This window comes from Cygnus olor, chromosome 2, assembly GCF_009769625.2.
Source record: "Cygnus olor isolate bCygOlo1 chromosome 2, bCygOlo1.pri.v2, whole genome shotgun sequence".
In the NCBI taxonomy this organism is placed as follows: domain Eukaryota; kingdom Metazoa; phylum Chordata; class Aves; order Anseriformes; family Anatidae; genus Cygnus; species Cygnus olor.
Genome location: NC_049170.1, coordinates 112,753,569 through 112,781,113, shown reverse-complemented (window position 1 = coordinate 112,781,113; position 27,545 = coordinate 112,753,569). Strand labels below are relative to the sequence as shown.

Here is a 27,545-nt window from a genome sequence, read left to right as displayed (position 1 = left end):
GGCTTCCAGTTTTGCTGTCAACGCCTGGCCACCTATTGGGTGTGTTTGGAGCTTTGGAACGTAGATTCTGATTTGTCGTCTTTTTGGTAATGATCTGTTTTCGTGTTGGGTTTCAGGCATACAAGCATGTTCGCCATTTGGGGATATATCTGCGAAGTTTGCATAGGAATTTGGAAAAACTGCTTAGGACCCAGTGTTTATCTGTGCTCTTTCTAATACAAACAATGCATAAATACTGTGGGATTGTCACCAGTTTCTGTTATGTGAACACATCCTCTAACTTAACTGGTTTGCAGTGTATTCAAATGCAGTTGTGTCATAACCAGACAACTGTCGTCTGACAGGCTTGAGTTCTCCTTTGTCATTCATTCTCAGTCTCTTTCCCTATAATCTTCAGCTCTTGGGATGTCGCTGTCTCTTCGACTGCATCTTTCTTCTGTCCGCATTCAGCTCTGAGCATCAAGCTTAATTTTGCCATCTGAATTCCCTCATTGTTTTGTCTTCATTTTTTCTTCACCTGTGTTTTTCTGTCTCTGTCAGAAGGAGTCAGAGCTCACAAAGATCACAAGTGATCCTTACTTGACCAGATCAAGGCACATTGCTTGCTTCTTGTCCCTCTTTCCCCATGCACCATTGGGTTTCTGACTCCTATTAATGGTGAGTTTCCTTGGTAATCAGCCAGCCTATTTTTTTGGATATCTCATATGATGCTTTCATTCATAGTGACATCAGCTGAAAGGATGCTCTGAGACTCATTGATACCAATCTCTTCCATTGAATCTTTGAATCGGTGATCTAAGTAAAGTATTACTAACTGTGATGCGTATGTTAGCTTAGATCCAGCACAGTTGTCTCTGCAACTCATTTGGACGATCTTCTAGACACTTTTGAGGCACTCTGCCTGCCTCAGAGAATCAAGGGGTTCCTGTAACAGCTGGAAAGTGCTTGAGTTGAGCTTGTAGCTAGTTCTCACGGCCTGCTTTGCAGGAGCATGCCTTTAGGAGAGCAGTGGTCTGACGGTCACCTTTCCACCCAGTCCTTCCACTGCACAGCTCAGTCTGCATAGACACTTGGGTTAGCTCTGATGCTCAGAACAATATAGTACAACGCTCCACCTGGACTCGTTTATCCTGCTTCCAGCTAACTCAGCTCTGCTGCCTGTGGTACCCAAGCTAATTACTGAAGACCAATACTTTATATTTCTATGCACCACTGCATTTTGCAGCACAGGCACTTGGTTGAAGGAAAGCAATGCTGGCAACTCAGTTTCTGTAAATCAACTTTGTTTGTGAAGGAGTGAAGGAGGTGAAAGGGGAGAGTGATAGAAAGGTACAGAGATTTTCCTCATAAGATTAAATGGCAGAGCATAGCAATATTAAGTAAAATGGCAGTATGCTTCAGTAGCTCATCAATTTATAAAGACAAAGATTAATTCTACTTCCTAGACCCCAGTGGGGTTTTCATGCTAAAATGTGACTCGTCTGTCAGTCAAATGGTAGGCATAATTGTTCTTTAAGTGACCTATTAAAATACCATTCCTTTTAATTAAAAGTTGTATTTGTGTTCTGGCGCAGTCTGTACCCGAACTGCTGAAGCCCTTTCCATGCGAGGCGCGTTGCAGGCAGGGAGCTGGCTTGAGCTGTGTCACACACACGTGTGAAACGGGAGTGATTGAAGTCCAGAGCAGCAAAATGTGGCTTGCCTTCAGCTCCCGCTGGCAGGGAGGGAGATGGAGGGAGAAGCAGCATCTCCCAGGCCACACCCAGGCTCTTTGCATTCCTTGCCCAAGACATTGCTTGTAGTTACTTCTTGCGGCGTAGAAAGTTATAGTATGGGGCATTTCCCGTAAGTGTGTCACTTCAGAGCAAATGATGGATTACGTCCTTCCACACCCCAAAAGCATTCTTTGTGCTATAATTAAAAAATAAATGTTGCAACGTTGAATTGGAAATATTTTCTGCCATACAGTGAATGTGTTTTGTTAGGTTGCCTGGATGTAATTGCAACAATGTCAGGGTATTAAAACCTTGTCACGGGGCAATGGTTTCCTGCCGCTATGCGAGTGCCAAGGACTGCTTTGCTTAGCAGCAATATTGCTGTTTATCTCCATCGGCAGTGGTGATGATTTTGCTTCTGTAGAACTTTTCTTCTTATTTTCTTGCCGATATGCACATGATAAATTACAGTTCTGCGCGAGCACTAACCTCAGAGCTTAAACGGTGGGAAGTGCCGCCGTGCCAGAGAGCAGCCGGGCTGGGAGATGGCTCCTGGTCTGCCCAAACTTGCTGGCGATCCAGGGGGGAAGCCTCTCAAAACAGCCACCCCATTCAAGGAGCTCCACCAGGCCCCTTTCACCCATCTGAGAATTGATTTCTCTTAAACAGTTCAGAGGGCCCTGGGGGGCTCTCAGCGTGCATAAAAAATGAAAACCCTTCCTGTCTTAGAGCAGTGCAGGCAGTCAATACAAAAGAGAAAAATGATCTTTTGAGTGTATCCCGTTGAATCCATTATCTCGAGGGCCTGCGTGTGGTGCTTCATCAAAACATCATCATCTCGGTGATACGTGGGGGGAGAGGGTGAGGTGGTGTTTGGGGAATTCAGAGAAAACTCTGCGGTGCTCCCAGTGCCACAGGATAGGCTAAATACGATACAAGCCAGAAAATGAGAGCTGCAGCAAAACTGATATGTTCCTTTTTATAACAAATTGATTTCATATTTTACATGTTTGAAACACAAGCAAATCGTTCAGGAAAAGTTTTGAGTGCCTCTTGTGTTGGTAGGAAAGCCCTGTTGGGCATCTATTACAATAATTGCTTTGCTTTAGATCAGAATACAAACTTTCTTTCAGATTTTTTTTTGCTTTACGATGATAAAGAGAATAAAAGAGGAAAGAAAAAAACCAGTGTCGTGTGCTGTCAGTGCATTCTAGCCTTGTTTTGGCAGGTTGTCAAGGGGTTAGACTGCACTGTCATGAGCTAAACTGGTGTTGAATTTCAAATTCTTGTGAGTTGAGTGTGTCACAACTGTTAGTTTTTAAACATTGACGTTTTTTAAATTTTTTGCATGCCTGTATTAATGATTTGTATGTTTTACTTAGATGAGCATGAAAGGAAGATACTTGCTTTCAGCTGTTCTCAGTTTGCAGTGTTTGCTGGTGTTATTTTACCAGATTGTGTGGTTAGAAGCTGATTTTTTGCTGTCAGTGTTTCCTTGCTGCAAGTAATAAGCATGTTGCTCTTTGTTAAATTATATGAAATAAAAGAGATAATAAATGAGGATCAATTCCAATAATCAGTAGTATCAATAATCCAGGAGGACTATTGAAAAAATGTATTTTTGGAGGGCAGCTGCAACGGGAAGAACGAAGACGGTATTCCAAAATGCAACTGACTTGTCAAGCTTACGTCCTTCGGGGTGTCCTCCATTTCCTTTAGAGAAAGGTTTGCTTAAATAAACTGGGCAGTAAGCAGTGGGTGTGTGCTTTTGCACAACATCATCCACCCAGGTGCATTGTTGGCCATAGTGATCCTAAAGGCAGAGTGCTGTCAACATTCCTAATTGGTTATTACCCAATAACGCACACCCTCGAGTGTCTTGGGACTACAAAATACTTTCTACCTAGCCTTCCTACATGAATAATGAAGCACTTCAAATATTCATCCAATTATATTCAGCCTCTCTCTTGACAAAGGGTTGCCAAATGCAATTGGACATACTTCTGACATAGAATTTCAGGCTGCATCTATGTTGGAAGGGCTTAGTCATAATTCTTGACTTCTGGGGAGAGATTAGATAACACCGCGATGGTAATTTCTCCAGCCTCAAAACCTATTGTTTATTCACTTTTGCTGTTAAATTCCGTTCTACTAGCTGTATAATTGCAGAATTTCAAAAATGTATTTTTTTAATTTTCTACTTGGAGCTTGTCGCGTGAAACACCGCATGTTCTGTTTGAAACAATGAGGTGATTTGCGTGTTCTCCAAGTGCTGCTGGTACAGCTGGCTATGGCTGAAGTCACCAGCAGGCATTTGAAAAGCAGACAGTTACTTTTCAGACATATCTACTGTATATGTTTTCTGCTCTTTGGTTTTCAAGTCATTTTGCTGCCGATCATGATTGACTCCCAGTATGCCAGTGTCTTATTTTTGAATGAATGTTTCTTAAGTCTTGCTAGCATGCTGTTACAGGCACGAAGTAAGCTAGGGGAAAGATGCCTCCCTGCTTGTATTTTCCGTGTGGAAGACCTAACTCAAGGGAAAGGACAAGGAGAGAAAAGCTTCCGCTTTTCAGTAGCTAATGTGTATTTGGAGGCCCCGCTTTTTGTCAGGCATTCTCATTTTTCCAGCTTCTATTATTGTTGTCTCATAAAGCTGGGCCCTGGGCCATGCCTTTCATGCCGGCCTTTCCCTGCTTAGTAGCTAAGCCAGATAAACTCATCAGCAGAGCTACAATTGCACTTTCCCCTTTCCACTTTGGATTAATGGCGCAGCTCCCTCTGACTGAATGGATGCTGCTCTCCAAGCTGCAGAGGTCTGGTTCCAGGTGAGCCTCTAATTCCTCACTTCAGATACAGAAATAACAGCCCTAATCAGGTGCGTTTCATGCTTCTCTCTTTGGTAGGCTCAACAAAAGGAGAGGTGAAAAGGATGTTGCTGGAAGTCGCTGCTTGTCTGGTGTCATTATAAGGTGTAAAGCATTGGTTTGAAAATAGAAACAGCTGCTATGGCTGCAACTTTCAATTGCATTTAGCTTCTATGTGGGTCACTTTATTCGCTGTTAAAATGCGAAGCAGCTAAATAAGGGGTGCGAGTCCTCCTTCCTTCTCTTACTAATGGAGTCCTGAAAACACAACGGGCCATAGGAATCGATGGAGAACATACACCCGGCTTTTTTACCGTGCTAAAATCGTAAAGCTGGTGGTGCAGTTCTCATCCTCAGGAGAAAAATTAGTCATGTTGTTTTCAAAGCCTGTCCCTGAATCTGCAGGAGGAGAGGGCTGCAGCACTGTGAGAGCCAGGCTGAGGCTGCTCCAGGAGCACATCTTCCAGCAGCCCCATCCCGTCCTTTGAAGGACCTTCGGCTCGTGTGCCTCGGTGTCTTTCTTTGCAAACTGCTTCCACTGGGGAAGGTGAGTGGTTATGAAAGCTTCATCAGCTGGAAGCTGAGGAGGCTGCAGACAGAACAAAATAAACGGGGTGGGGTCTGGAAAAACAGGGCTGGTGAAACCCAGTGCCAGTAAAGGTCAGGTCTGTTGCAGGACATTGCTGACTAAACTTACGTACAAAATGAGGGCACATCCATCATAGCACGGAGAGTTTATTTTCCTCGTCGCTGTGCTAATGTTATTCTGCCGTAGTAACAAAACATTTGTGGGACTGTGTGTGAGCGGGGCCGGTCCCCACGGCCAGAAAGGGCTCTGCGCCGTTCCTGACAGCTTTCTGTGCTCCGTGGGTCCAAGAGAAATCCCCTCTTTGTCTTCTCTATGTGTCCTGTGATGATAAGCCAGCGATGTGCTCCCAAAATGAGGTCGGGAGTTTCATTTTGCCTTTGTTTGCAGACCTTAAGGAGCGAGCATATCTTGACTGATGTTAATCAGCAGACCTGCAAGCAGATCCTCATCCCACTTGCTGCTTTCCTGTCGGCTGTATCGTTGCAATAACGGTGCTAACGTCGCAGAGCCCAACCTGACCATAAGTGCCTTCTCCCTCCTGGTAAAGCCCATCACGAAACTGGTGCTCAGCAGCAGCTTCTGCTTGACAACTAGGGCACCCACTTTCAGGATGCTGCAGAAGGACGTTTGCCGTCTGTGATTTTTGTTGGTAGGCATCTTGCAGCGTACACCAAGGGGGGAAGAAAGCTGCGCAAAAATCAGTGGTCAAATAGGGCAACGCATAAATTTCCCTCATAGAGGTCTGTATGGCTAATGCAAATAAAGACAGACTTTCATGGATGCAGTTAGCAAGAAAATATAGTTTGGTGGTCTTGCTTCATGGTTGGAATTGCTTGTCTTAAAAGACATTATCTTTTCCAGACTTGTGTTGTGCTAATTGGCTTCTACCCGCCTCTAAACTCCAAGAAAAGTAGGCTTTCAGGAAGGTAGCGGTAAATGATCAGAACCTTCCCACAGCCCCAAACCATTTATTGCAGCCTCGACAACTTCTGGAGAGGTGGGGGGGTGCAGAGCTTTGATGAAACAGCACAGCTTTTGATTATCCCAAACTATTTTCAGGCAAACCAGAATGTGGTTCTGTAGATCTCCTGTAAAGATAGCAAAAAACAATTATATCTATGCCTTGTGGTGATGCAAGAAAAAAAATAAAATCTAACAAAACACCTGGATTTCTGCTAAATTAAAATTTTATTGCATTCAGGAATAGAGAAAAAAGTATCGGTATTAAGTAGCTACACAAGTGGAGGGGATAATGCAAGGTTGTTGTAACATGTTTTATCTTCAACAAGCACAGAGAGGAAGAAAACACTTTGAAACACTTTTCTGTCCCTGGAAATGCCTGTGTTGGGACTTGTGTTATTCTCCAAAATTGCAGTTCTGAAATTCAGGATTTTTCTTATAGAATTGCTAGGTCTTTTTCTTGTTGTTGGTAAGGGAATTGTGGCCTTGTGGTGTACACTTACTCATGTTAGCCGTTGATCAGGTTTTTCAGTATCCATCGTTAGTGCAAGCTGCAACTTAATCTATTGCTAGAAGAGTTGTGCAGCAGTACCCGTGTCTGGGGATGAGGACAGATACGGTATGGAAAGACCCTTAGGCAATGTCTGTTTCTTCCCCCCTTTTTTAATCCAAGTGTATTTAAATTTCATTCTTTTTAGAGAAGGGTTTCAAATTAAGCATAGGAAATAATAAAAATATATAGATTCAAGCAGTAGACTACTCCATGAGCAACGTCTAGCTGATGGATTAAAAGCAGTGCTCAGTTTTCCAGGGAGGCAGCTTGTTTATTAGCAGCCTGGTGGTGCCACAAGGAAATCCTAGCTGTTGGGCTGCGCTGGTTTCTACTAGTAAGATCTGGTCATCCCATGGATGGGAGATGCTGGCTGAGTGTGGGCAGTGAGTGCTCATTTACGGCTCTGGCTGGGACTCTGTGGCTGCTCCATGAGCCTTCGGCAGCTTCCCTGCATCATCCCCCAGCCCGTCAGGGGTCCCTGGGATGCCCTTGAGCATCCCAAATGACACCAGGCACCTGCGGTTTGGCAGCTGAGTCACATCCTGGCTCTCCTGCTTTGAAAGAACGGTGGTGTGACATTCACTTTGGACATGGTATTTTTGAGGGTTTTATTGGCTGGAATAATGCTGTGTGTTTTCACCTACATTTTCACCCTGGCTTATCCCAGGTCCCGTGCTGCCCAAGTGAAGGGTGCTGTGGGAAGTCTGTAGGTCGCGAAAGACCACAAAAAGGTCACGTTTCAGGCACAGGGAGATTCGCAAACGGCAGCTGCAGAAGGACCTCCGGAGTGTCTGACATCTTAACTTGCGACGCTTGTTTTGACTAGGATAATAATGTTCTTTACATGTGTATTTTTTCCCCGTTTTGTCACCCTACATTTTCACCTATAATCCTCATCTCCCTATTTACAGGGCTGTATTGCTTCTGTACTGTATCTCAGTTCTTATCCTTTCTTCTTTACCTCCTCCACAGAAATACATTCTTACTGTGGGGTTTGGTATGGCTGCAGGGACTATTACACCATGACAGCATCTGATTTAATAAACAATAAAGCCACTGTTTAGTATATGTAAAGTCTGTCAATGGAAGTAATGTTATCTGTGTGCTTTTTATCACCCCCACCACCAGCAGAATATGCAGGCGTGGCTTTGGCATTTCTAACCTATGCTTTAAGCATTATTTGTTGCTCAGAGCCACTGTCTGAGCTGTTTTAGGTGGACTTTCCTGTCCTCTTACCTGATTAGCACACAGGTTTTGTATTAACTGATTTGGTTAATGGTGTGATTTTCCTAGTTACTGAAATGCTTAAATCATTTGAACCTCTACCGTGGAAGCAGTTAAACATGTAAATGTATGAGAATAAATTAGACAGGTATAAACACGTCTCTCTATGTAGGCACACGGGTGTCCACACTAGGAATCGAGGCAATGTAATTGTAATGCATATAAGCTGGAGTTAGTCAGAACAATAGCAGTGCGTGGCCCTGCGTTTCTCATAGTAAATTCTGTGGTCGTAACGCCCACATCTCCCTTGCCTCTATTGTGTGTGCTCTCATGCTATCTGGGTTGCCTTTCTCAAGGAGAAAAGCCCGTCCTCAGTCCGGGCGGAGGAATGTGGGAGCAGGTGATCTGCGCACTAAAGCAGGACACAAATGCTTGAGACACATGTAGTAAACCTGTTATCAGGTAGCTGGCCTTGCAGCTTTTCTCCGTGCAATTAAAGTCAGCTTTAATAGGAAAAGAACATTATTAGAGCTGCCAGGGCAACCTTAGTCTGTCAACTTTGTGGTATATGTGCAGTAATACCATCTCCAAGATGTGATTGCCTGCTGCTCTGCACAAAGAAATATGGTGCTCAATTAATAAACATCTCGTCAGCATCTCCTGTTCCTCCTCACTGTTCAGCATGTGTCCTTGGGCCGTATTTTCTGCACATTATTCAAGTCCCGTTCTGAGGAGTCGTTCTTGCATGCTTTCTTGCAGCTTTCCGTAGCCTGGTACCTTCTTGCTTCACTCACGGCAGATTGTGTTTGAAGGCAGAGATGTGACGTGAAAAGGGCTGAGGTGGCGAGGCATGGAAGTTGTGCCTGGGTTTGTGCTCTGGCCACCAGGCCGCTGCTCTCTGAGGTGTCGCGGCACCTCAGGCTGCGAGCTCGCGGTGCTTCTGCGAGCCAGCCCCCACGTTGTAGGGTGGGAGTTCACAAATTAAGGCAGGCACACTTGGTAGCATCACGCAGGAGATCTGTATGGAGTTTGTTTCTCCAGCACGGCCCCTCTCTGCCTGGCCTCCGCTCCTTCCTACCTCCCCTTGCCTCATCCGCCAGGCCTCTCCCTGCTCCTCCAGCAGCTGAAGCAGGGGTCCCGTGGGCAAGGGTCTGCTACACTGTGCAGCCCTGGCTTATCCCAGGTCCCGTGCTGCCCAAGTGAAGGGTGCTGTGGGAAGTCTGTAGGTCGCGAAAGACCACAAAAAGGTCACGTTTCAGGCACAGGGAGATTCGCAAACGGCAGCTGCAGAAGGACCTCCGGAGTGTCTGACATCTTAACTTGCGACGCTTGTTTTGACTAGGATAATAATGTTCTTTACATGTGTATTTTTTCCCCGTTTTGTCTATTCTTAGAAGGCTTTAAAAATCCTTTCCATCTTCCCTGGCAAATTTGCCTTGTGACAGTACGTGGTAATGCTTTATTCCATGCTGGGTTCTGTGTTTTCTGGGGACACAGGCTCATCGTAGTTAACAGCTAGAGGTTTCAGAAGCGCTTTGAGTTTTATTCATTGGTGAGAAGCTGTTAATTAGGCTGTAATGTAGAAGTGGCCTCTCGAGAATTAGTCCTCATAGGACCCCCTGTGCAGCACGCAGAGGTTGGTTTCGCACTCTGATGCCTGTATGGGCAGAAGGAGCTTGTGCAGCTCTTGGCAAGTGCCTTCATGTCCCGTCTGCGGAGATGAGTTGTCTGTCCTTCTAGAGGAGGCAGCAGCTAGCAAAACAACACAGGTAGTGTTTCTGGGTAAGTAGCCAGAGTTGTGAAGATCTTGGAAAGCTTGATCTGTTACAATTTCATGGCAGTATTTCCTAATTTCCAGTGATTTGTATGTGAATTTTAATGCTGAGCGTTCTTCAGGGTACAGAGGAAATACTGAGAGCTAGCAGTGGTTTGAATGAAATTCATGAAAGCTGAGGGGCAAGTTTGATGCACGAAAGAATACATCAAAGAATTTCCCCCATTCTGAGAAGGTTGGTTTGGGGTGATTTTTTTTCCCCAGTGCCAAGATTTTTGAAAGGAAAATGTCTCTAGTAGCTTTTCTTAATTTTTTTTTAGTGTTGTCTCTTTGTGTAATCTAGGTTTACAGGGTATATTGACAGAACTATGAAGATGGCTATTGCTAACATGTCTTTTTTAAAAAAATTGACAGGATTGAAGGAGAGTGGGTTGGAGCTGATATATTTTCTGCTTTCTACCTAAACACGGTCCCAAGACGCAAGTTCTACTTCAGTACATTGCTACTGTGAAGGGGCTCAGTCTTCTGAATATATAGAGCATCATGGCCTTTGGGATGTTGTGCATTCACCAGTTCAGCTGCTTTCTGGCTTGTGGTATTGAACAATAAACACTCCAGTTCTGCTCCTATCCTCCATTATCTGTACTCACAGCAAACCTGACCTTCTTAAACATGATTAAAATATAATTCAAAAGTTATTAGCTAATTATGACGCAAAGTACTTAATTTGCCATTGCACCCTAATAACTTAAAGGTACTCCTGATAACTTGGTAATAACCGTATCATAAGCAAAAGGACACGGTTGCTACTAACCTAATAGGCAGCTTCCCTCAAGATAAAACATAAATAACGTACCTCAATGAAATCGGATTCGAGCTTAGTAAAATTATCTTGGCAAGCAAAGAGAATATTTGTTAATTTTTCTGTGAAATGTTACCATTGCCAAGAAAACTTGGTTACAAAAAAATAGAGATGGAGAAAATATTTGCGTGAATAATTGATTTAACATTTCATTGGCTTAAATGATTTTAGGAAAAGTGGTTTTGATACGCGCTGGAAAACTAAAAAGTTTTCTGGGACTTATTTGCAAGATATCAAACACTGCAGGAGATGTGGGGCTTAAAGGCTTGCAGCCTGCTCTGCAGCAGATCTAGTGCATGAGTGAGCCTGAAAAAAGGAGCAAGGAGAGGTGGTACTGCAGTCTGGGGTTAGTGCTTTAGTTAGTTTAGTTTTGGGGTTAGTCCCATCATCTGCAGTGTGGGGTTAGTGCTGTGCTGGCCTCACCCAGGCTGCAGCTGTGCAGTGGGGGAGAGGGTTTCTGTCTACCCACATATATACTCTTCTAGCCTTGAGTCACCAGCTCTTGACATCCCATCCGAATTATTTATTGCCTTCCTTTCTAAAACATCAGTATTTCTGCAAGTGCCATTTGGGTCTGGGTGGCTGATGGTCCTGAATGTGGGTATTTGAACGTCCCAGGAGAATTATTATTTAATAATTATTTACCTCTGGTCTGAATCTCCTTGGTTGCAAGATCACCTAGGGTTTAGTGGGGAAAATACAGGTTTTAATTTTTCTTGGAAAAACTTCCTTTTCAGGCAAACAGATCAGGCTATTTTGTCTTCTGGGGCCTTTGCCATCCATTGTTTAGTTCACCCCAATGTTTTCTGTGACCCACATGTTCTTGTTTGTCATTCAGTTATACATCCCCAGCATCTCCTCACTCATCTGCAGCATATAAAGCTGCAGTTGTCTCTCATGGAAGTCTCATTCCTGCAACATGACTGCATGGAGTTGTGCAATTTGTTCTCTCCCAGTTACTGTGTCAGTTTGTCCATGTGGGTTAGATCCAGTGGCTATTGGTTCCTTTTTAATAGGCCTGATTTGCTTTTATCTCTGCTCCTGGTGCTGCCGCTGATCAAGCAGGTTATAGCAAATCCCACATTTCATTTTTTTTTTGTCTCTGATGCCTTCCCTCCTGATACCACCTCACTCATCATTTCAAATCCTTCCCATCTGTTCCTCATATACTTTACTCTGCATTTAAGGCTACTCACCGCCTCCCATCTATCTCAATTCCTTCTAAGTGTTTTATTAGCCCCTTGAGCTTGTCCTTACCCTCTCTTTTGCCTCCATGCTCAAATAACAATCATAAGATGTTTGAAATGGTCTCCATGTAAATGATCCAGTCCTTTAATCTTTGGCAAATATTTCCACAAAGGTTTCTGACATCACTTCCACTTAGTATCTGGGATTTATCTGTTCTTTAAAATGCCGTGTAACATTCTCTCTTAAATCTCATAAGACCTGGTGTTTTAATGTCTTCTTCTTGCTTTGTCTGCTTTGGCTCCTATATAAATGCCTTTTCTATAGAAGGCTTAATAAGATTTTAGGTTTTAATACACTTTTCCCCCGTTACCTTCACTTTACAATCATTGTATTCATGCCTCTCCTAATAACTTAGGAACTGTCTCTGCCAAGGAATTCCTGAGACTCATGGACATGAAACCTTAAATTAAATGTAAGGAGGAAGAGATAAGAACAAATTATAATAGCACTGAGAGCAGGAGATTACAACAGGGTATTTGGTTAAAATGTGGTTTTCATAATGTATGTCTTACTGAAAATTGCAAATTTATTCTCTTATATCATGTTTATGAGGCAACTTTTGTTATGCAGAGTTATGAAGGTTGCTAGGTATTCAGTCGCTGTGGATCCAAATGACATGAGATGTTGGAAAAAAAAGACGAGCAGGTTGTTACTGCTAAAGTGGTCCTTTGAAAAATGAATAAAAGCCTAGTCATTCTCCACTTGGGTAGCATAGCATTTCTCCCTGGTGTGGCTACCCCTTCAAATGTACTAGCTTCTAGGGAGAGTGCGAAATTATATAATTTAGACATATGAGGAAGTAAAATTAAATAGCCATGAGATGAGCATACCATTAAACAGATCTAATTTATAATGGGCTCTTATGCAAATTGCCTTTGAGCACTCAGCAAAAGAAAATGAAAAGAAATTAATAAGGACAATGTGGACTAAAAAGTCGCAGAGAAAAAAAAAAGTAAAAGCTTCTTCCAACTCACTCTCTGCACACCCTGGAGTGTTAAATAAGCATTCATTCGCATTAGCCACTTAAATGTAATGATGAGATAGGAAAACCTGCATTCACTTATCCCTACTGTCTTTGATTCCGTGGCTCCAACCATGTAAGGTTTCAACTTTTTTTTTTATTTATTTTTGGTAATTATTTGCCATGTAATTCATTATTTGAGGAAGGAGATGAGGATTTGCTACTTGGGTGTCAGAGCACAGTCAAGTCCCAGGCAGGTACCTAGCATGGGACTGCGGGTACCACATTGTCAATGCTGCACCTCTTCCTCTGCCAGGTTACTGAAAGGACTTTGCACCATGAGTTTTCCTCCCTTTTTGCTGTTTTGTGAAAGGCACGGAGAACAAGGAAAGCTGACAACTTGGAACAGTTGAAAATGATTTATTGGAAAAAAAAAAATCAGTTCTGAGTTAGTAGTGTCCTCTTTAAATAATAATAACATGAGCAATAATATGCTAAATATATTCAGCAATAAGGGTTCTGTATTTTCTTGAGGAAAAAAAAGGATTCATTTCTACCTCTTGAAATGATTAAACGTAAAGCAATATTCTGCATGCTTGCAGATAACAAAGTTTGTTGCCTTTCCATGTTCCTTGTATCCTTCTGAGAATACAAAATACAAAAGAGAAGAATTTTTGCTCTGTCCAGTGAAGTCACTCAAATAATCTGCAGAACTGTAACATTTTTCGTAGTGGTAAGAAAGCTGTGCAGTACTTGGCTTGTTCAAATAATATTGGCCATCTTGTTCTTAATTACTGCGTCTTTCCCAAATACTCAACTGAGGCAGAATATACTAAATGAAAGACTTTCTCTTTATGTCTATAATAATATATGTAAATATTTATATGTTCAGAGAGCAAGGATATAAACACTTATGCCGTGCAGCTTTGCTGCAGACTGAGTGTATTTTTATACTCGACAAACAGGAGTTGTTTCTGAAGAACTTGAGAAACCCTGTAAGCAATGTCATCTTCCCCTGCTTTTTGTTGTAGAAATGCTGTTCTACGAGTGCTGGTCTGTGGGGACAAGGGTCCCTGTAGTATTTTATAGAAGTAAAACACTGATCTTCTCCATGTCCTGTTGTTTTCTCCCCACTAAAACCAGGTTTGTGTCCTTAAAGTAAACCCATGTTCTCTGGTGGAAGCTGAGTTTTACAATGGTTATATTTTCAACCCTTGAAGCATTTGATTTCTGACAGTGGATTATGATACTTAAAGCCAAAGATGTTAATTATTACCCATTGGAGGTCGCACTTTCAACCCATGGGACATTAATTTTCCATATATACAGAAAATTCCAGCCTGTTAGTTTTAATTAAACATATCAGAAGTAAATTTCCTTATAAATGAACTACATTTTTTTTATCCTTTACCCTTGATATTTGGCTTATTCTGCATATAATTATCAACTTATTTTGCAAGCATCCTTCAAAGCATTTTGCTGTTTGGAAATCCATTCAGCTGTTATGTGTTTGTCATTTAAATATATATATATATATATATATATATATATCTTTGTCAATCATCAGCTGAAGTTGTCAAGAAGGAGATGGGGAAAAGCATCTTCTAGGTTTTCTTGGGAAGCGAAATTATAATGAACATGGCTTCACAGTTTTTGCCTCATGCCAGCAGCCTGGTGTCACTTAAGCATTTATAATTTCAGCATGAGACCAAGCAGAAGGAGAAGCAGAGCTGTGGGAGACAGGGAGGATGGGTGCTCAAATATTATCATCTAGAAAGTGTGCAGTGCAAGGTAGGGCAGAGTTTGCTGCTGTGCTTCTTCTGGTCTCCAGTCTCTTCTCATGGCAGTAAACGCAACTTAGACCCTGCCACTGAGCTATTGCAAGTCCTTCCCTGGGGGCCATGAAGCTGGAATCTGTGGTTTTCAGTCCAAAAAAGGCTTAAATTTTATTTACAGAAGTCTCCTGAAGCTGCTGTACCATTTGAAAGTATGGTTGTGTACCGCAAAGTGGTCCTGGCGAGGGGAGGAGTTGGTGCTTACCAGTTCCTCAGCTCTTAGCAATTCCTCGTGGTTTGCTGCTGCTGGAAAGCAGCAGCACGCGAAGGTGGCACTTTGCTAGCTCCTCCAAGCCGGATGGACTGGCTTTTGGGTCCCTGCTGTTTGTGCACTGGTGTCAGCTTTGTGATTTTGTCAGAAGGCTCCAGCCTCCGATGCTATCTTGTTCTTCTTCTAAACAATTAATAAAATGAAGACAGAAAGCCTAGAGGTTTAAAATATGTAATTATAACAGTAATTTAGAACTAGGGAAACACTGCAGAAACCAATTACAATTATACATTTCAGTAATGACTGACTTGGCCAAATACATATGGTTTGTGAGTGAATACTGTGACAGATTCCAGGACAACGTGCTTGAGTATGGGAGAAAATCAAATCTAAATGCCTCGTGTTACAATATTAGACATAAATGTTGCTCATCCACCTAGTGAACAGAAGTCTGTATTATATGGCCTGTCACAGCTTAAATTTTGAGCAGCGGGGCAGGCACTAACAAGTAACCATAGAAGAAAGCTTGAATTGTTCTAAGGGATAGCTTTGAGAAAAATGTTTTGTGCTGGATCATACTGGAAAATATGTTTAATTCCTTATATGTTACAGATTTCTCGTGGTTTGAATTGATTCTGGCATTTCCTACAGAATTTTAAATGGCCAACCAAGGTTAATGGGTTTTTATTTCTTTCCCAGTCTTCACCTCTCCCGCCCAGTGAGAAGGAAGAGATGAGACTTGTATTCTGTCCAAAATGTGTTACTGCGTGTACTGTTGTGATGCCTGCTGTGAGCATGAATGCCATTTCCGACTCCGTTTGGGTTGGCTGTGCTGTTTTAAAGGAAGGATATGTGGCTGTGGGCACGAATCATCCTCTGTTCACATCCTGCACTGGGTCGGGGCGATCCCAAACATGAGTACAGACTGTGTGATGAATGGATTGAGAGCAGGCTTGTGGAGAAGGACTTGGGGTACTGGTGGATGAAAAAATGAGTATGAGCTGGCAATGTGTCCTTGCAGCCCAGAAAGCCAACCATATCCTGGGCCGCATCAAAAGATGCATGACCAGCAGGTTGAGGGAGGTGATTCACAGGAGGCTTCATTGCCTTATGAGGGAGAACTTCTTTATGGTTCGGGTGACAGAGCCCTGGAACAGGCTGCCCAGAGAGGTTGTGGAGTCCCTTCTCTGGAGATATTCAAAACCCACCTGGAAGTGATCCTGTACAACATGCTCTGGGTGACCCTGCTTGAGCAGGGGGGTTGGACTAGATGATCTCTGGAGGTCCCTTCCAACCCTGCCCATTCTGTGATTCTCCCCCTTCGCTCTGCTCTCACAAGACCCTGCCTGGAGTCCTGCATTCAGCTCTGGGGCCCCAGCACAAGAAGGACACGGGCCTGTTGGATTGAGTCCAGAGGAGGGCCACGAGGATGATCAGAGGGCTGGAGCACCTCTCCTATGAGGAGTTGGGGTTGTTCAGCCTGGAGAAGAAAAGGCTCCAGGGAGACCTTACAGTGGCCTTCCAGTACCTAAAGGGGGCCTACAGGAAAGATGGCGAGAGACTTATTGCAAGGGTCAATGGTTTTAAACTAAAAGAGGGGAGATTTAGATTAAACATTAGGAAGAAATTCTTCACTCAGAGGGTGGTGAGGCACTGGCACAGGCTGCCCAGAGAAGCTGTGGATGCCCCATCCCTGGAGGTGCTCAAGGCCAGGCTGGATGGGGCCTTGGGCAACCTGGTCTGGTGGGAGGTGTCCCTGCCCATGGCAGGGGGTTGGAACTAGGTGGTCTTTAAGGTCCCTTCCAACCCAACCATTTGATGATAATGTGAAGCCCAGTTTCTCAGCAGTTCCCCACAACCTCACTGCAAGCCCTGCCATCCTTCCAACTTCGGGAGCTGTTTCTGTCTTTTTGCCTCTTGAACCCTTGCTGGAGATTGCCTTTCCTTGCTCAAGTACAGGTGTATCTCAGCCTGGGGTGCTCTGTGCAGCCAGGAGGGTTGGTCATGTCTGAGCTGTGCTGGTTTGGGGTTTGGTTTTCTATGAGAGATCAAAGCAGCCTCAGGATGGTGGTGAGGAATGGTGTTTCCTCGCTTCTTTTAAAAGGAAAAGTGTGTGTCATGGCTATTCGTTGTGCTTGTGGGATCCATCCTGTAAAAAGACAGACCTGTACCTTGCCTTTGTATGTACGCCAAAAGCCGACTATGATCAGGGAACAAGAGTCCATCCCCTAGCTGCACGCTGGTGTACGGTGGTGATGTTGCACGTTCCTTAGTGAACTGCTTAGGTTTTTCTGTGCTAATTCCCAAAACATATTAATTATATTAGGACAAAAACTACATAAGAATGAGCTTTTTCATTAAAACAATGAAGGTGCAGAATCTGTGGAATATTGCAGAATGTAACAGCTTGTGACAAGGCTCCAAAATCATGCCCAAGAATGTCAGTAGTGTTTCATGCAAAGCCTCCACGTGACGTATCACAAGTTAGCTATTTTGAGACTGTTTTGTTTACAGTTCTTTGGAGGGGTGGCATCGGGAAGAGTCAAAAAGTGCTTCCACATGCACGTATAGGCACATAAACATGCACACAACATCAGACGTGCCAGTCACCCCTGGTGATTTCACTGGGAAATTGTGAGTAACTCCGGAGTGTTTTGCAAACACCTCAGCGCAAAAACACGGTGTGTATTTCATGTTACTGTGGCAGGGGGGTTGTTCCCAATTTTTAGCCCTTCCTACAGCTCTGACTAAATCAGGTTCTGCAAGGAACACCTCTAGAAAACGTGTGTTCAGCCAGAAGCTGATGTTGCAAGTGTTTTTAGCAAGCGGAGGCTCTCTGGGCAACTGCGTGGTGGTGGGTGGTCTCTGTAAATGCTGAGGCATTTCTCCTGATTAATTTAGAGCATGCTAATTGATACCTGCCACAAATGGCTGGGTTTTGCTGTGAAATCATTACCTCACATGGAAACTTTATAACTTTTATTTCCCCAACTACTTAGTACCCACTGCTTCCTCAATTGTGGTGGTCCAAGCATTGGTTGCAGTAAAGAGCATCCAAAAAATGATCTGGGTTTAAAAATAATTTAATAACAAAATAATCAAATAAAAAGCTTTTCTTGAGTGTAATTTTTGAGCTAATTCACCATGTACTCCTCCAGGAAGCAGAACAGAGCCGATCAAGGAGGTTGGTGCAGCAGGGTGGGATGGGGTCTGCTCAAGGGGCCATTGAGAAAGGTGCCCCAAATACTCTTGCATTGTCGTCTCATGAGACAAGGCAACAAATTTTCCCGGTCACTGCTGAGCTGTGCGTGGTCTGACCCTGACATTATCCTCTTCTTTCCTCTCCAGAATCGGCAGGCTCTTCGATGGCACGGAGCCCATCGTCCTCGACAGCCTCAAGCAGCATTATTTCATCGACAGAGATGGGCAAATGTTCAGATATATCTTGAATTTTTTAAGAACATCAAAACTCCTTATTCCTGATGATTTCAAGGTGAGATTTCAAGGGATTTGGATGTTTTGCATATACCTTGGTAAAGCAAGAGTCTGATGTATAATCAAAACAGAGCCCCAGATGGGGGCACTTCTGGAATACGGTGCTTGATTGCAGGTACTTGGCAAAAGTGAGCATGGGGTTGCTATAGTGGCATCTGTCAGGCTTTCCTAGAGTGGCATCAATATTAAATTTTCCCCTCCTAGCTATGGTGTGGTGGAGTAATCTTGCCACATTTGACCTAGGGAAATTAAACATTGTAGGATGGTGATGGAAACAAAGGATGTTACCATCTGCAACCAACTGATTGTGAGCTTTGCTGGTTACTGGTCCTGTCATCCTCTTTTATCATTCCCTTCTGATTGCAACAACTCCAGTTTCCACTCACATGCTGAAATTCAGAGAACCATTTGGGAATCATGTTATTGACATAATAAACAGCACACGTGGTAATATTTGAGCATTAAGTCATAGAATATTTTCTTCCCCAGACTCCTGGATGCATACTGGAAATTTAATTTTACATTTTTAGAGAAGTCAGGGATGAATATTTCTGTGTTTATCATTTAACCTTTATTAAAAAGTCTGCTTTTCTCTTTTTGATAACAAATTTGTAATAGTTCACCATGTCAGACGTCAGCCTACAGAGGCAGACCTTCGGACTCTTGTGTGCTTGCAGGTATGTAGGTGTAGCTGTGAAGTGAGTGCTGGAGACCAAAGTTGCAATCAGAAGAGATCTTTATCATTACTTTATGAATGCATATCAGCATGGCTGGGTGCACCATTAGTTCACCATACGAAATGCAGCAATTTAGACTGAACAGAAAAGGTGATGTGGAAGGGTTAGAGCAGTTCACACTGGAGTGCAGTCTTTTATCCCTCATATCTGAGACATTTTCAGGTGTTTGGGGCGTAACAGGTGTGAGGTTCAGTTCAGGAGCAATCTTTGAATTGTCTGCTGTAGATACCTACATACTTCTCCCTGGGTGATGTGGTAGACCTACCCAAATAATGCGGGGGTTTAGGAACAGCTGATAGCATCATGTCCCTCTTTTGAAGCCTTGGAATGTCTTTGTGCTGTTCTCAGCACTTGTCCTGAAAGCAATCAGAAATACAGAAAAAGGGAAAGCCACCTTCCGTGCAATATTAAGAAGTGACATATGCAGGATCCTTTAACGACATAAATATACCATAGCTCAGCTGAAATTAGAGACATTATCTCCTGGCACATTCACCCAACCACCATGATGTTCAAAGGGGTGTCCCTTCCAGTTGTGCTGTAAGTCGTCCAACAGATCAGTGCTTAAAGTAAACTGCAGCCCCTTGTTTTTTAGAAATATATAGATGACTTTGTCATTAGACATTAAATATAAGCAGTATTCTGAATAGGCTTCAGGTGTCCTATACTCATCAAGTATTCAGTCTGTAGCCCAAATCAGGGCTGTGTTGGCTGTTACCAGTCATCTCTAGTGGTCATTTGATTCCTCTGCCTTCCCTAGTTCTCACTTACTTCTTTTTTCTGTATAAATATTTTCCAAATGGTCTTATGGTCTTAAACGTAGAAAAACAGTATTTTTATTTTTTTTATTTATTTAAAATACAGCAGTAGACAAACTCAGGATCATAAATTCTAAATTACATCTGGCTATGCGTAGAAATGCATTCTCTCTGCTCTGGTGTTTGAGATGATGTAGTAAACAATACTGTTGGCAAAATGGAGAGGTATTAAAAAATACTTAATTTTTAAAATGCAGTAATATGTGCAATTCATTATGCAAATATCTGAAGCATTTTGCACTGAGAACCATTGCAGTCTCTCTCATTTACATTCTTATACCTGTTACAATGCCTGCTAGTATTGCTGTAAGAAGCGATGGATCCTAATGATGAATTTTCTGAATCCTGATTGAATTCTGTTCCATCTGTTCAATGAGGTCATTATTTTATGACATCACTGTGGGGATAAAGATGTGGGGAAAAGTGGAATGTGACTGCCTGGATTATTCCATAGCATGAGGCACGTGATCAAGTGTAACTTCCCCCTCCCCACACAAATGCTGCTATACCCAGTCTGTTTTAAGTTGCTGATGGTGGAGTTTTTTTGTTTGTTTGTTTTTTCTTGCACTATTATTTTATTACACCTTCCTATGCAGTAGCTATGAGCTATGTCTGAAAGGTTCCAGATATAGAGCAGCATTAGCCTGAATAACCATATACATTAAGTGGTACATTATCAATGCCTCTTTCTTAATTGTGCACAGTAATATGTGTGTCTTTCAGGACTACAGTTTGCTATACGAAGAAGCAAAGTATTTCCAGCTTCAGCCCATGCTAGGAGAGATGGAAAGGTGGAAACAGGACCGGGAGAGTGGCCGCTTCTCAAAGTCTTGTGAGTGCCTGGTGGTGCGAGTTGCCCCAGATCTCGGAGAGAGGATTACACTGAGTGGTGATAAGTCATTGATAGAAGAAGTGTTTCCAGAAATCGGTGATGTGATGTGTAATTCTGTCAATGCCGGCTGGAATCATGACTCAACGCATGTGATCAGATTTCCACTGAATGGATACTGTCACCTCAACTCAGTTCAGGTAGGAGGTCACACGCATTTATTGGAGGGGAGATTGTTGACCAGGTACCTGTGGGTTGACGCGCTTCTCTCTCACTGAAAGGTTTCAATGAACAAAATCAGCTGGAGTCTCTGAGCTAGTTATTTTCTTCTGTGGGCTGCTTTCTCAACTAAATTCTCACACATCGTCACCAAATCTCTTTGCAAAACAAACTACGCTAGTGTTAAAAAACAGCTCTTAGAGGTATGTTTCCCTCAATTTATAAAGACACTATATTTGGAGAAACATTTTTGACACTTGAACATAAGGCGACCATTCAATCCTGCTTCCAGTCCCATGCCTTGCTTGTCATAAATTGTTTTTTGGATAGACGAGAGGGCCTAGAGATATCTCAAGCTGGGGAAGGAGGGTGCCACTTCCCTACAGAGCTATTGTGAGCGCATCAGGCTATGTCCCTTCACCTTGGAAGGCAGCAATCACCATGCACTAAGAAAGGTGGTGGAGGTGCTCTGATTTCCGAGAGTCCTTAGGAGCTCTGAAACTGAATAGAGAGAAGAGAAGAACAAAAAAGGTAAAGCCCTGGTCTCTTATTCTGGGGAACACAGGAGAAGTGAGGGGAAAAGGGAATTAATTGGAGAAGGAGGTGACTGAACGCTAGTGTCAGCGTTGGCCAGCCTCTAAAATGAGGGCCATGCATCTACGAATGGAGAGCACAGCCAGCCTCCTCCTCCTCCTAATTCTCCTCCTTCTCCTGGAGTAGGACCCAGTATTTCTGGAGAAGGGAGCAGCCAGCAGCCACAGGAGAAGGATTCTCTCAGCCCTCTGTTACACCTCAATGTGGGGCATCCTGTGGGGCTTTGACCCTTCAGTGAGACTGTCAGGCAAGCTGAAATGTGAAGGATTCTTATGGGGCAGTAGGGGGGAAGTTATCACAGACACATGGTAAAAACTAGCATATAATTTTTCCAGTGTTACCCAGGTCTTTTGCATAATGATATCCCTGAATGTTTCTTGAACAAATGTACCATGTGCCTTTTACCTTGGACAAAAACAACTGGTTCATTCTTTCTCCTTCATGAGGTGGCAACAATGACACATCTGCTTATTGCAATAATGGACCTATCTAATTCTGTGATCTTAGGAAAGGGCCTCCTTTTTCACATTCAGAGGATGTGGCAATAACTAAAATCAGTAGTATTTGTTTAAAAAAACAATTGTGAAACGGGTAAAATAATCTGGGAGACAAACGCAGGTAATTTCTGTAAGAATTACATTAAGCTTACAAGCTGTAGTGTCATCTGTTTTATCCTTTGTTAGTTAAAAAAAAAAAAAAATCCACACCCACCTTCATCTAAGTTAGCACATCATGCACAGGCAGCAATTTGGAGTGAGAACACTTTTTAACATCTGGAATCATCATTAGCAGTATTGATGCTGTTTGGTTTAGGTACACCTCATAAATGCTCCAGTCTTAGGAGCAAATTACATGGAGACTTGCCAGCTGAGCTTGACATCTTTCTGCTGCCAGGTCTTGCTCTCCAGGTAGCAAAGCTCTGCTCCCATCCCCTGATGAAGAGGGTTGAGCAATGTGGTATGTGGTGAAGGCTCTCTAGATGCTGCATATAATGCTAGTGCCTCAACACAGGAGAAGGGATAGTCCTATCTGACCTGTCAAGACATGGTTAATGCATGCTATGCTTGGACAGTTGTGTCTCTTAAATAATTGGCCTTTATTGTCGTGCTGAAACATCAAAGTTGTTTTCTCCCAGTGACTAATGCAAATTTAGAACACCCCTGCATGTAAGATTATAATGGAAATGGGATATTGCATTCAAAGATGGATATTTAGCCACATGTGCATGGAATCACGGAATGGCTTGGGTTGGTTGGAAGGGACCTTAAAGATCACTTATTTCCAACCCCCCTGCCATGGGCAGGGACACCTCCCACCAGACCAGGTTGCCCAAAGCCCCATCCAGCCTGGCCTTGAACACCTCCAGGGATGGGGCACCCACAGCTTCTCTGGGCAACCTGTGCCAGTGCCTCACTGCCCTCTGAGTGAAGAATTTCCTCATAATATCTAATCTAAATCTCCCCTCTTTCAGTTTAAAAACCATTCCCCCTTGTTCTGTCATTATCTGGCTGAGCAAAAAGTTGTTATCCGTTTTTTTTATAAGCCCCCTGTAAGTACTGAAAAGCTACAATAAGGTCTCCCCCAAGCCTTTTCTTCTCCAGGCTTAACATCTCTCAGCATTTCTCCATAGGAGAGGTGCTCCAGGTGCTCCAGCCCTCTGGTCAACTTCATGGCCCTCCTTTGGACCCGCTCTAACAGATCCACATCCTTCTTGTGCTGGGGGCCCCAAACCTGGACATAGTACTTCAAGGGGGCAAATGTCGTATGATATTTGTCAAAGCAATTTTATCCTTTAGCAGCTTAGTTTTTTTCCTGATGTTTACATTTTTGTCACACAAAGATTGCCAAGCCTATTTAATGATGTGCAAAACTCAAGTCAGAGTGGCAAAATACACACAGGCTTCAAGAGAGATGCTGATCCCATGCTGATGATGCCACATCTTCCATTTTGGGGGAAATAAGCATCTCTGTCCAAAGAACAATATAAGGCAAGACAGGGACTGTGGCAGGCCTGGAAAGTGGGGTGCAGACTCAGTGATTTGCCCAGGGCTGCACTTATTTCCTGGTCCATCACATTTTCTCTCAGGACTTAACTTCTCCTGTATTTTTCAGTGGCTTGCATTGAGACATATTTGGGGAATTTGGCTTATATTATTAAATGCTAAAGATCAGATTAAATAAAACTCACACTGAAGTTTTGATGTTTGATCTCCACTGGGGGCTTCTGAAACTCTTTTCCCACCTCCTGCTTTTTGAGATTTGTATGCTGTGTAATTAGCTGTATTTTGGAAAGACATTTGCTGACCTGTAGCAATGCATGTAAAAATGTAACACGTCTTGTAGTTTTATAGACATTATGAATCCTAGCTTGCTTCTGCCCCGGTCCCAGCTCTCTGCTTGCCCTTGCTGTCCTAGCACATGTCCTAGCTAGGTCACAGGTTTTACCACTGGTACGCGTATAGCCACAGATCTTTGCAGTCCTGGTAGCTTATTAGTCTCTAGAAAATCTGATGGTAACTCTTCTGAAATTACGACCACAGTATCTGCATTATCACAATTGAACTGAAGTGTTTGCTTAACATGCTTCAATGTCTGGTGTGCAATCCTGTATTTGCCCTATTGTACTGTAAATTGTGTGAAGCAGAGAATGCATTTTTTCAGGCATGAATCTGCGGGTAGAAGAATACTGTATTTGCTGACAGTACTAAAGAATAACTATTTTTCTCCATTTTTCTTCTTATTGCTGTGTGCCCAAAAGTCAGCAGAAATCAGACTTAGGATGGAGCTTAGGGAACCAGTTAGTGGATCTGTGTAACCACATTTGTCTTCTAGCTGCATCTATTTGAACACAGCACCTATCATCCTTAGACAGCGAATAGTCTGTTTATTTACTTACACATTAGTGTTTTGTTTCCTTTTTTTGCAGGTACTTGAGAGGTTACAGCAAAGAGGATTTGAGATTGTTGGCTCATGTGGAGGTGGGGTGGACTCTTCCCAATTCAGTGAATACGTACTGAGACGAGAACTCAGAAGGACATCTCGCGCACCCTCCGTCATTCGAATAAAGCAAGAGCCTCTGGACTAGAATGGACATGTTTCTTTATGCAAAAAAAAAAAAAAAAAAAAAAAGATAGGAAAAAAAAAGAAAAAAAAGGGGGACGTTTCATGTGCAGTTTGGACTCCAAATAAGTCCTGGAACTAAAATTGAATAAAAGACACATTTATATCAAATATAGAGACCACACCTGAATTCATATGGGAACACTTGGAATAGTAGTAATAATAATAACCTCAAGGTGTAAATCAAAACACACACACACACATATATATGTATGTATGTATATGTATGTATATACATACATATATGTACGTATATGTCAAAGGGTAGGAAATGCAACAACAAAGTGGTAGATGAGGTTGGTGCTGTGATGGCCATTAAGTGTCCTAGGCCTTACTCGGGCCCACTTAACGGTGTACAAGCCATTACCATTGGGGAATACATGGACTGCTCATAATGCATTTTCCATTGCCAAACACCATCCAGTTTTTAATGTGTACACACCTTGATTCAACTTTATTTGCATATGGAGGTTTATGTCTGTCTTTTTTAGAGGTGGATGGGCAGGCGTTCAGGAGACGACCATCCATTGCGTTGGAAAGCTAGTCGACTGAAATTTTAAATGTAGTTTGTACAGAAGTCGCACACGTTTTGTCTGCCCTCACAGATGTGAAAGGTTAACTTTTCTTTTGAATGAGTTTTTCGTTGTTATTTTTTGTTGTTTTGTTTTGTGTTTTTTCAAAGGGGGCCAGAATAATTAATATTTGGTGGAGATGCTCTGGTTTGAATCTGCTGCTTTCCTACAATTTTTCAAATTTTATAATGTATTAAATACAATAAACTCTGTTTAAAGTAATGAGGGTCTGATTTCAGCCAACAGGAGCAGAGAAGTGGGATTTAGCTCACTGCAGTCCGGCGCGGTGGAGTGAGCTAAAGGCAGCAAGTGCTGTTGTGGGGCTGCTTTGGGGGGTCAGTCCAGTGTGCTGGTCTTCCTTCAGCACTGTCCCTTTTAAGCTTTGTCCCAGTTTGAAGAGCAGCTGCTGGCCAAGCTCGGAAAATACCAGTCCAGCCCAGGGAAGCTCGTCAAAAAGGGGTGCCTGGTTCTGTAGGCATCCATGTTGCATCATTCCCTCTTAACTAAGGAGCTGGCAGCTCCAATTCTCAAAGACCTTGCCCTGCTGAGTGTTAGCCAGCCTGTTTGTTTCAATGTCTTTCATTTCCCTTGTTTAGAGCTAGCGTTCTTCTGCCTAGAGAGAGTGAGACCGCCAGCCCCTTGTGTTAGGCCGTCCCTGTGACAGCAGGCAGTAAGTTCTGCGTGGTTGTCCTGCCAGCTGCTCCTTTGCAGAGTCTCGCTGGGGCCAGCCCGGCTCGGCGAGGCTTTGCAAATATGCCACGTAATGAGGCTGCTGCACGGCCCCTTCGCAGGGTGATGCTTTCGCCACGTAAGATGCACCAGCAACCACCTTCTTTCCTCCAAAGTATCTTTTTATGCAATATTCCAAAATATGACTGTGTACTCATCCTGGTATGGAAGTTTCTATTGAGGCAATGGTGCTGGCGTTCCATTCATTTTGGTGACACTTTGCTATTTATTTAAGAGAAGAAAAAAGAAATTGTTAAAGTAAATACATGTAACAAGGTTTTTAATATAGTCTGATAACTCAAAGCTACAATTTTTCTGGTTTTTATTAAAATTTGTCAGAGGGCATATTTAAATAACTCTGTCGGCACATAATCAGTGGGGTTTTGAAATTATTGAAACACAGAAATGGGAGGGGGAGGGGGACTCCAGAAATTAAGGTTCGTTAGCAGATTATTAGATCTTCAATGTGACGCTGATGGTCTGTTCCCAGTACTGAAACAGCTGCCGCAAACAAGCACAAGTGCTTGCTTTCTATCAGCAGCAAGTAGTCCTCTTAACAAATAAATGTTTACTCTTCCTGCCCCAAATTTGGTTGTTAGTCTGCGTAGAAGTTGGTTAGAAAACAAACAACAACAAAAAATGGGAAATAAATATTTTTAACAGATTTTCAGGCTTCTGGAAGTGGTACGGAGTTAGCAATGTCAACAAAGAAGCCGGTGCCGTGGGCTGACAATATGCCGACCGCTGTTGGTGCGAGGTGGTGTGGTGTTTTGGAGACGGTTTGCTGCAGAAACCCTTCCTGCACTCCCAGGTGCAGTCCCACATGCACCTGAGGACACGTTTCCAGGCTGTTGAGCCCAAAGGTCCAGATCCAGACCTGCCCTGCTGGCCGCTGTGCCTGTGCATGGGCTCCGGTGTAGGCTGCGGGCAGAGCCCAGGAGCACCATCAGGCCCGAAATTGGCCCCACAGTGCCTTTGCACAGCCTTGGTGTGGAGGAGGCAGGCAAAGGTGGCATCCACTTGATCTTCACCCCACTTTTTGCTCCTTCTGCTTCTTGTCATGCTGTTCCCCAAGTCATCAGGCTGTGCTCAGCCAGCAGTTTTGCTTGCTCAGTCCGTACCTGTTTGAGTTGACAGCACTAAGGGACACCCCTGTGCTCCTTCCACACCTCTGGCTGGCTGGCCGGCCTCCCACTGAGGCCGTGTTCATTGTTAAAGGAGTCATAAATCACCCCGAGACCCTGGATGTAAATGTCTCTGCAATTACAGTGCCGTCGCGGAGTCAGAGATCATGAGTAAACACAGCCATGGCTGATGGCAAACAATACGCAGGAGTAAGCAGGACGTGGATTTTGGAGAAAAAGTGAGGTAGTCCTGTTTGCAGTTGCGGCTTGTAACCATGTGTTTCTAAAATGTTCTTTAGAAAAAATATTAAAAAGAACATTTCTTAAAATGTTCTTTAGAAAAAGTGAGACAAATGAGAAATATTTCAAGGGGGTGGGAGGTGGGGAAGGACCAGACTCTACAATCAGCTATTTTCTGGAGGTTAGTAGTGTTGGCATGTACAATAGCTTCAATTTACCTAATTTTTTAATTAAAAATGTTGCTATCAGTGGTGCTGTGTTCAATAAGA

The 27,545-nt window shown here is 43.2% G+C and overlaps 1 protein-coding gene across 3 annotated transcripts in view; it reads left to right on the top strand.

Annotated features, from left to right (window-relative positions):
• Positions 1 to 25,405, top strand: part of KCTD1 (potassium channel tetramerization domain containing 1) — a 66,931-nt gene extending 41,526 nt beyond the window's left edge. For all 3 annotated transcript variants that reach the window (XM_040550227.1, XM_040550228.1, XM_040550225.1), the window contains 3 exons: positions 18,148 to 18,292; positions 20,573 to 20,878; positions 24,418 to 25,405. In XM_040550227.1, coding sequence (XP_040406161.1) covers positions 18,148 to 18,292; positions 20,573 to 20,878; positions 24,418 to 24,576 — 610 coding nt within the window. In that variant the 3' untranslated portion in view covers positions 24,577 to 25,405. The remainder of the gene's footprint in view (positions 1 to 18,147; positions 18,293 to 20,572; positions 20,879 to 24,417) is intronic.
• The last annotated feature ends 2,140 nt before the right edge of the window (positions 25,406 to 27,545 follow it).